Below are 8,946 nucleotides of genomic sequence, written 5' to 3' on the forward strand. Positions count from 1 at the left end.
TAGTGTGTGTGTGTGTGTGTGTGTGTGTGTGTGTGTGTGTGTGTGAGAGAGAGAGAGAGAGAGAGAGAGAGAGAGAGAGAGAGAGAGAGAGAGAGCGAGAGAGAGAGCGAGAGCATTTAACCATTGCAGCACATAAGAGCTCTGTGACCTTAGGTAAGTGATCTAACATCTCTGTTCCTCCACGGCTTTAAGTGACCCTGAAGATTAATGGGTGTCTATAAAAATGGTACGGGAAAGGATATAGTACTTTTTAAGTAATCTGATTAGCAATAGAATGTTTTTCTCCATGCTGGGCATTGCCTCAAATACTTTGCTAATATTATTTTAATTTCTATGACCATGCATGAAATAGGTGGAGCGATCTTTCCTATTTTATGGCTGAAGAAACCGAGGCACAAGGAGTTTGTGCTGGCTAGTTTTATGTCAACTTGACACAAGCTAGAATTATCTGAAAGGGGAGAACCTCAATTGAGAAAATGCTTCAAGCTGTAAGGCATTTTCTTAACTAGGGGTGGCTGGGGGAGGGCCCAGTCCATTGTGGGTGGGGCCGCCCCTGGGCTGGTGGTCCTGAGTTCTATAGGAAGGAAGGCTGAGTAAACCATGGGGAGCAAGCCGGTAAGTAGCATCCTTCATGTCCTCTGTACCAGCTCCTGCCTCCAGGTTCCTGCCCTGTGTGAGTGATGGGCGACTTCCTGGAAGTACACACACACACACACACACACACACACACACACACACACACTGAAATTAACCCTTTCTTCCCCACTTGCTTTGGCCATGGTGTTTCATCACAGCATCAGTAATCCTGACTAGAAGAGAGCTGACAGATGTGTTCTGAGCTTGGGCTCTGAATCTTAGCCGTTTTGGTTAGCTCACACCACCATTCACAGGTCACACATAAAAACCGATTGCTATTTCCAGCAGAAATCGACTGACGACAGGAGCACGCCTTTCCGTCCACCTCTGCAAATCACTGCCTCTGACTTAACCTCCTGGAGCTCCGTGGATTTGTACATAAGATGTGATTTACATGCATGAGGTCCCAGTGCAAGAGCAGACACTAGACAGTCACCTGCCAGCAGCTATGGCAGCTTCCAGGTCCTATGTGTTCATGGCAATGGCAGGGATCTACTCTCTTCCAGAAACTTCTCTGGAGGTGTTAGCATGTCTCAACACAGACCTTCTGAGCTCTGGGTGTGTCCATGAGGATGTTTCCAGAAAGATTTCACTGAGAAGGACCCCCCCCCCCAATAGGCTGGGGTCCTGACTAGCATAGGAGAGTGAGCCAAATACCTTCAGCCCTCTGCTTCCTGACTGTGGATACAATGTGACCAGCTGCCACATGCTCCCGCCACCCTGCCTTCCTTGCTGTCACAGACTGTATCCTCAAACCACAAGGCAGAGAGTAAGTTCTTCCTGTCTTTGGTTTCTTATGTAAGGGAGTTTGTCCCAGTAAATGCAACAAAGGCTAAAGCAAGCGCCACGAAGCATCAGGTCACTTCTGGGTGCCCGAACAGTGGTGGGAGGGACGGGTGGCTTCATAGTTCCCCGATGGAGAGACCCCAAGTGGCAAACAGAGTTATTTGGGAGTCACTGGATACCAAGAGGGGGAGGGGCAGGGAGTTGGGCTTTGAGGAACAAGGCCTCAGTCTCTGAGGAGTCAAGACCTGAAGAGCAAGGACTCAGATCACAGAGAAAGGTCGTTAGAGAACCTTCTGGGGGTGGAAATGAATCTGGCGGGGCTGGCGAAGAGCAAGGGGCCACTGAGCTGCAGGGAGAAGGAAAGAGGAGATGCGTACGCTGGCAGAGAGGGAGTTAGGGACCGGATGTGAATGGCTCCACGTAGAGGCCCAGGGAAGACTTTGGCCCAGCGCTGAAGTATATGGGTATTTAGTACGCGCTTCTGAGGAAGTCACGTGTCTGGGCCCACCTATCCTCCACCCGGGGATCCTCAAGCCTTGGGAAGCCTGGTGCAGCCTGGTGAAGACCCTGGACAGGGTCCAGAAGCCAAGAGGTGTCGCAAGCTTCCTGGTGGCTCCGGGGCCAGATTATGCCGCCTAGGGACTGAGGCTGGGGTGAGGGGCAGCTGGTAGACAAAGGCTTCACTGAACGGAAACCCTGGCTGACTGCCCAACACCGCCTCCCAGCATGCACTGCAGCCCTGCATCCCAGCCCAGGGTCAGGGCCTCTCCACCAATCCCCCAGCTTGGGGAATCCTCTGGGGTACAGGGTCTCCGGCAGCTCCTACCCCAGGCCCAGGCTGTCCCAGTAACTGTAGCAAAACGTACCTCAGCCACTGAATTGTGTAGGTCTGAACCTCCCCATTCCCTCCACTGGCCTTTTCTCTAATGTCTACTCCAAATAGCCAACCACATCGGGCTGTGCCCTAAGCACTGCCTCATCTTATAACACTAGTTATAGCAAGTGGCTGCCCCGTCATTCCCATTTTACAGATGGGGAAATTGAGACCCAGAATATTTAGTAACTTGACCAGGGTCACACATAAGAAACTCTGTGATTCTAATGGAGACAGTCTGGTCCCACTGCAGGGCCTGACCCTCCAAGCCTGGATAACATGCTGCTTCCTCCAGTAAGCCTTCCCAGATACACCGTGTAAGAAGGCACGTCACCCTTTCCTATTTCAGAGACATCCTTAGCCGGGGGTGGAGCTGATCCCCACGTGCTAAGCCTGGAATCTCTTGGTGCCGCCTTCTCCTGGCTTAGCAAACGGTGTTAGCAATTGGTTCCTTCCGTCTCGAATATACCTCAGATGCATGATGTCCTGGGTTTGATCCCTAGTACTGCGTTAAACAGACATGGTAGCGGATGCCTGTGATCCCAGAATTCGGGAGGTGGAGGCCGAAGGTGGGAGAATCAGGAGTTTCAAGGTCATTCTTGGCTGCTTAGCCAAGTTTGATGCCAGACTTGGCTACATGAGACCCTGTCTCAATGGACTGGAGTAGAACAGGATGGGATGGACTGGAGTAGACTGGGAGAGGATGAGGTGGGCAGGGCAGAGCTAGGCCAGAAACTCTGAATCAGGGGTTCTCTGAAGACAATGGGTCACTGCTTGCAAAGCCCCTCAGCCTGGCATCCAAGCTCTGTAGAGGGTGCAGTGAGGCTTCCAGACCTCAGAGCCAAATTCAGTTTGGGTCACTGCTCCTATCCAGAGTTCCTGGAGACTCAATTATCTACTGCCTCACTTTTCCTATCTGTAAAACGGGGATAGAAATATTACTTGCATCCTAGGGCCAGGGGTCAGGATTAAATGAGATGATGCTTCAGTTGTATTGTTGGTGTCGGGGCTGGCTGACCCTGACCTCACAGGAGAACAAGCCTGAAGCTGAAAGTAGGCAAGCTTGACACTGCTCCCGGGAGCTTCACTCCCTGGATGGTGCTTACCCCGTCCCAGCCTGCCTCTGAGCTCTGCCTCAGAGATTGCGGAGCCAGAACGGGAGCCACACTGTTGTTAAGAAGATACATTGTTACACATTGTTATAAAGTCTCCATAGCATCCGAGAGTGAGTTTCTATTTCCTAAACCCGTGTGCCCAGGAAAACGTTTTTAACCTGTTCTGACCTTGTGATCCCGGGATGCATGACCATCCTTTGCCTTACTGAGCTCACGAACCCTTTGCCTTACAAAAAAACACATTTTCAAGGTATCTTGATCAATACCCAAAACCACCTACGCTATGATATATGATCACTGTTCCCCATAAAAGAGACCCCCCCCAAAAGCCAGTGAGGAGCTACTAACTGAAATCTTGACCTGGGGTGAGACGACCAGCTGGCCGGTCCTGGCTCAACTCTAAAATAAAGCTGGCTTCAATCAGACAGCCATGGAACTGGTCTTTCTCCTCACAGATTCGGATTTAGCAGAAATCACTGAGAATGGCCCTCAATTTCTAATATTCGTGCCACTGGGGTCAAGGCTACAGACTTTGGGGTCAGCCTGCCTGGATTTGAATCCCACCTCCGTAGCTGTGCGACCTTAGGCAACTCACTTCACCTCTCCGTGTCCTGGATTTCTTGTACTGAATGGGGTAACAGCGGCATCTGCCTCTGAGGTTTGTGGGGAGGTCTCCCTAGGGTCCTATGCCATAAGTGGGGTGACTCATGTGCTCTGGGTCACCCCATGACTAGTGCTAGCCTTGGTGTGTGCCTATCGTGGGACCCTAGGGGCCGCATTAGACTTCATTCCTCTTTTTACACTGCCAGGCACTGAAGGAACACCCACAGACTAACTGGGGAGGAGGACTTGGCTGTCTCCTCGATTGCTCCCTGGAGCTGCAGTAGGAGACTGGCCATAGCTGCCAGGCCCACTCAGCAGCAGGCCTCCTGGGCCGCAGGACTCCCCCTTTCTTTCCACAGTCCCAGTTCCTCCTAAGCCCACAGCCTCCATCCTTTCCTGGCTCTTTCCTTGTTACAGGGGCCCCTTCTTCCTGGCAAAGCCTGGTTTCCCCAGTGCCCACAGCAGCTACTTCTTCACCTCACAGGACTCCTGCATGGCCAGAGCCTCCACTCTCTCCATGCCCAGCAGCCCTCTCCTTCCTCCCTGCACCCCTCACTGATCCTCCTTGGCCACAGTCCTCCCTCCTCTGGTCCACTGCCCCCAGGTCACCCCAGCTCTCACCTCACAGCCCTTGGCCATGGCAAAGCCACCTCCTAGAAGAAGGATGATGTTCCAGGGCACCGTCTCCTGGGCCTTCTTCCAGCTCAGCAGGGGCTCCGTCTCCGAGTTGGGAGCTAGGTAGAGAAAAAGTCCCAGTTGGCGTTGGCTTCGGGGCTGCTTGGCTGAGGGGTGCCAGCCCCAGAACGCCATCTTTATGGGGATTTTCCGGGACCCTGGGAAGCTACATCTACATCTAACATCTGCTTTGGGGATTTAGGGAGAGCCCCAGCACCTCATTCTGATCAGATGGGAATAATTTTCAAGGCTCTTGTAGTTAAGAATATTCTGGACCCCAGGCTCTCCACATGCCCTGTTTAAATGTCTCACCAGCCTTCCTGGCTAAGGGCTATTTTTATTCTCATTTACAAGATAAAAGGCTTTTCTCTATGTCTGAATGTGGGGACTGTGGACCCGGGACAAGTGGTTTTGGCACTTTGGTTTTGAATACCCATTCTCCACAGAGAGAGCCCGTCTCTGTACAGCTTTTTGTGCCCCAGACTGCAACCCAGGAGGCCAGGGTGCTGCAGGCCCAGGGTCTGTGGGCACCGTGGGCCCAGGGTCTGTGGGTACCGTGGACCCAGGAGAAGGGGTGGACTTGGCCTCTTGGCTCAGAATGCCCATACCTCAAAAACAAAGGGCAAAAGGAGGAAGGAAACAGAAAAATAGACACCAGGGTTCTTGAGCCCAGTGCCTTGTGGGGTGGCTGCTATTTCGTGGAAGGTGGCAATGGACAGCAGTGACTGCAGTGGTTAGGGGGCAGCAAACAGCTGGCCCTGGGGTTGGTGGGAGAGGCTCTGCAGGCCAGACCTGGGCTTGAGAGAAAACTGCAGTGTGGAAACAAGGGCAGGTGACAGCTAGGGCACAAAGTTAGCATCCCCCATAAGTGGGTGCCTTGGGCCAGGGGCTCCACCTCTGTGAGAAGGACTCAGGAGTGTGAGGGGGTCATACCGAGTCTGGTTCTTTGTCTGACAAATAAACCCCACGTGTCAACCATGTGCCCAATGTTCTTCTTCATTCACGAACACAGACCGTGAATGGAGACCATCTCTTTCCCCAGAGTACAGACATTCCCCAGGGAAGATATGTAACAAATAAATACATCAGTGTTGGGAAATATCATGTGTTATAAGGAACAACTAAATAAGTAATAGAACAGAGAGATATGGTATATTCTGGGAGGGCTTCTCTGGGGGAGGTGGCATTTGGGAAGAGCTCTGAATGATGCAGCTGAGTAAGCCAGACAGACATCTGGAGGAAGAGCTGGTTGGGAAGGGAAGAAATAAGAGTTATCCTGGCCATCATCATCACCATAATCACCATCATCACCATCATCTCCGTCATCTCCATCATCCTCATCCTCCTCATCACCACCAGCAGCACCACCACCACCCACTTACCAACCACAGCACAGTGCCCAGCTACCAAGGCCCTAGTCCGCATCAGTGTCACTGAGACCCATGAAGGGACGGCAGTTGGTATGAGCAGGATACCCATGTGGCCCAGTTTCTATAGCTTATTTCTTTTTAACTAGGTCTATGACCTTTCTCAGGTGACTTCTTCCCATGGAAACCCAGTGGCCCCTTGCTAAGGCCCCATGGTTCCTACTCCATGGGGGAACACTCCAATACGTTGCCTCAGTCACTTCTGTGCAAGCCAACTGGTAGCCCAAGGGTGGCTGTGCGTGGAGTCCCTGTCCCTGCCCACGTGATGATTCCAGAGACTCCATCCTGACCCTGCTCTGTAGACGGGACGTGGCAACTCCCTGGCCCTGACTGGTCACACTAAATAATTTCATGTTACTATTATAGCCCCATGTGTTGGCGTTGCGATTTGAATTATTGGGCAATATCTAAAACTAGGGGAGATTTCATGTAGAAATCTAGATTCTTTGATTCTCTTGAAAAAGAAAATCAGAAAACTTGAATGGAAACTAGTTCTGGTTTTCTGCAATGAAAAAGGGTGACATCTTCCCTCGAAAGCGGAATTTCCAGGTGTGAGTGTGAACAGATCTGACATGCCCAGGGATAGAGGTCTTACCATTCTGTGAGGGTTAATTTTATTGTCAGCTTGACTGGTGTCACCAGGCAATACACCTTTGGGCGTGTCTGTGGGGGTGTTTCTGGAGAAGCTTAACTGAAGAGGGAAGACCCACCCTGAATGTGGGTAGGGCAGCAGCATCCAGTGGGGCGGGGTTTGAGATTAAATATAAAAGAGGAGGGGAGTTGAGGGCTGTCTTCATCTCTCTCAGCTTCCTCACAGCTGACATGATGTGGCTTGCGGCCTCCAGATCCTGCCGCCATGTCTTCCCCGCCATGATGAACTGTTTCCACTTGGACTGGGACAAAGCAATCTAGTTCCTGTCATTCTGTGGCTGTGATAACGCACCCTGACCGAAAGTATCTGAGAGGAGAAGGGTTTGCTCAGATCAGGATCCCAGGTCACAGTGTGGTCACTACTGTGGGGGTGGGGGTGGGGGAAAACTGTAATATCGGGAGGACACTGAGGGGACAGCTGGGAAGTGCTGTACTCTGGACATTGAAACCATCCATCAAACAAAAAGGATGTCCCCTGAGAATCATAGCAGCAGGATGGGTAGGAGGACTGGGCTATGGGGGTGGGGGTGGGGAGTGGCGACAGCAGGAACTCAGGTAGCCAGAGCCAAGAGCTGAGAGAGAGGAGCGCACACAAGCTCATTGCTTGGCTCGACTTCTCTGTTCCTAAACACTTCAGGGCCAGATTAAACTGGTTCATTCAAAACCAATGAACATAAGTAAGACAATCCCATCCCTCACAGACCAGCCCACAGGCCAACCACATCCAGACAGTCCTTCATTGCAGCTATCTTGCCCGGTGATTCCAGATGATTAAAAGCATCAAACCTTTTCCAGTGTGTCTCTCTGGTCAGGGATTGGATCACAATCCTGAGGAAATTAATGAGCCCACCTTCTGCTGCTGAGTCCTTATGGGATGGAAACTGTCCCTCATTTCAAAGATGTGACAGAGCAATGGACTAGGAAGCCATGTGTCCCGTGAACTACACTTTCCTGCTACCACACAATAGAACCTAAATGCTCTCTCTAGAGGCATTAGAATTTGCAAGCCATATCTATCAAATGACCAACCCCGGAGGCAGGGCATCCCTAGGAACCTTGGCTGTGTTAGTGAGGAGCCAGGAGAATCTGGGGGCCTTAGCGGAAGCCACAAAGCAAGGTGGAAAGAGAGTGGGGTAATGGTCCTCGGTGACACCTCCCCACAGTGCAGAACGTAGGGGACAGATCCTAGACTAAGAGCCAGCAAGTCAAAGTCTTGTCAGGAGTCCATGTGGCTACAAGGGGACGCCCAAGAGACACTGCCCAGGTAAGAACAGGTTACTCCAAGGTCCTTAGGCTGGAAGCATGGAAGGGGACCAGAGAGCCAGAAGAACAGGGAAGACCTCAAAGAGCATCACCGTGTGCTACAGGTGGGAAAGGGGCAGGCTGGAGCCCCGTGAGGATAGGGAGGAAGATGAAAAGGTGAATGGTGGTGGTGGGGGAATGGTGGCAGAAAGCGGATGTTCCCTGGAAGGAGACCCAGGGAGGAAGCTGAGGTTTCAAAACAGGGAACAAGAACTCTGAGAAGGGAGAAACTCTAAGGGAAGAGAGACCCTGAGGGGAGGGAGACCCAGGGGGAGGGAGACCCAGGGGGAGGGAGACCCAGGGGGAGGGAGACCCAGGGGGAGGGAGACCCAGGGGGAGGGAGAGCCAGAGGGAGGGAGACCCAGGGGGAGGGAGAGCCAGGAGGAGGGAGACCCTGAGGGAGGGAGACCCAGGGGAGGGAGACCCAGGGGGAGGGAGACCCAGGGGGAGGGAGACCCAGGGGGAGGGAGACCCTGAGGGAGGGAGACCCAGAGGGAGGGAGACCCAGGGGGAGGGAGACCCTGAGGGAGGGAGATACCAATGGGACAATCCATGATCCATGGCTTTTAGAAACCCCCCTGGGGTATCTTTTGGTAGTTTTCTTCCCCAGTGTCTATTCAGTTTACACCTAGCTCAAGTTTGTCTGTCTGCCTCTTCAGGCATCTGAGGTGTAACTCCTACCTTGAGCAAGAGTTTTCTATAAAATATCCAAAAGTATCTATTTCTATAAAATATCTTTGTGGGCCAAGAGATCAAATTGAGGCCATTGTCATCTTTATACTCACATAATAAAAACACACAGCTTCCAAGATCTGTAGAGAAATGAAATTTAAGACCTGGGATTCATGCAACTTATGTCCAGAGAAATAGTTGTTTG

General features: G+C 51.9%; 1 protein-coding gene across 1 annotated transcript in view; it reads right to left on the reverse strand.

Moving 5' to 3' along the window:
* The window catches only part of Slc13a3 (solute carrier family 13 member 3), a 73,041-nt gene that overhangs the window by 11,137 nt on the left and 52,958 nt on the right, over window positions 1–8,946 (reverse strand). Inside the window, exon 10 of the mRNA XM_021193642.1 lies at window positions 4,636–4,748. Within this exon, the coding sequence (XP_021049301.1) occupies window positions 4,636–4,748 (113 nt within the window). The remainder of the gene's footprint in view (window positions 1–4,635; window positions 4,749–8,946) is intronic.

The sequence above is a fragment of the Mus pahari genome, chromosome 3 (assembly GCF_900095145.1).
Source record: "Mus pahari chromosome 3, PAHARI_EIJ_v1.1, whole genome shotgun sequence".
Classification (NCBI taxonomy): Eukaryota; Metazoa; Chordata; class Mammalia; order Rodentia; family Muridae; genus Mus; species Mus pahari.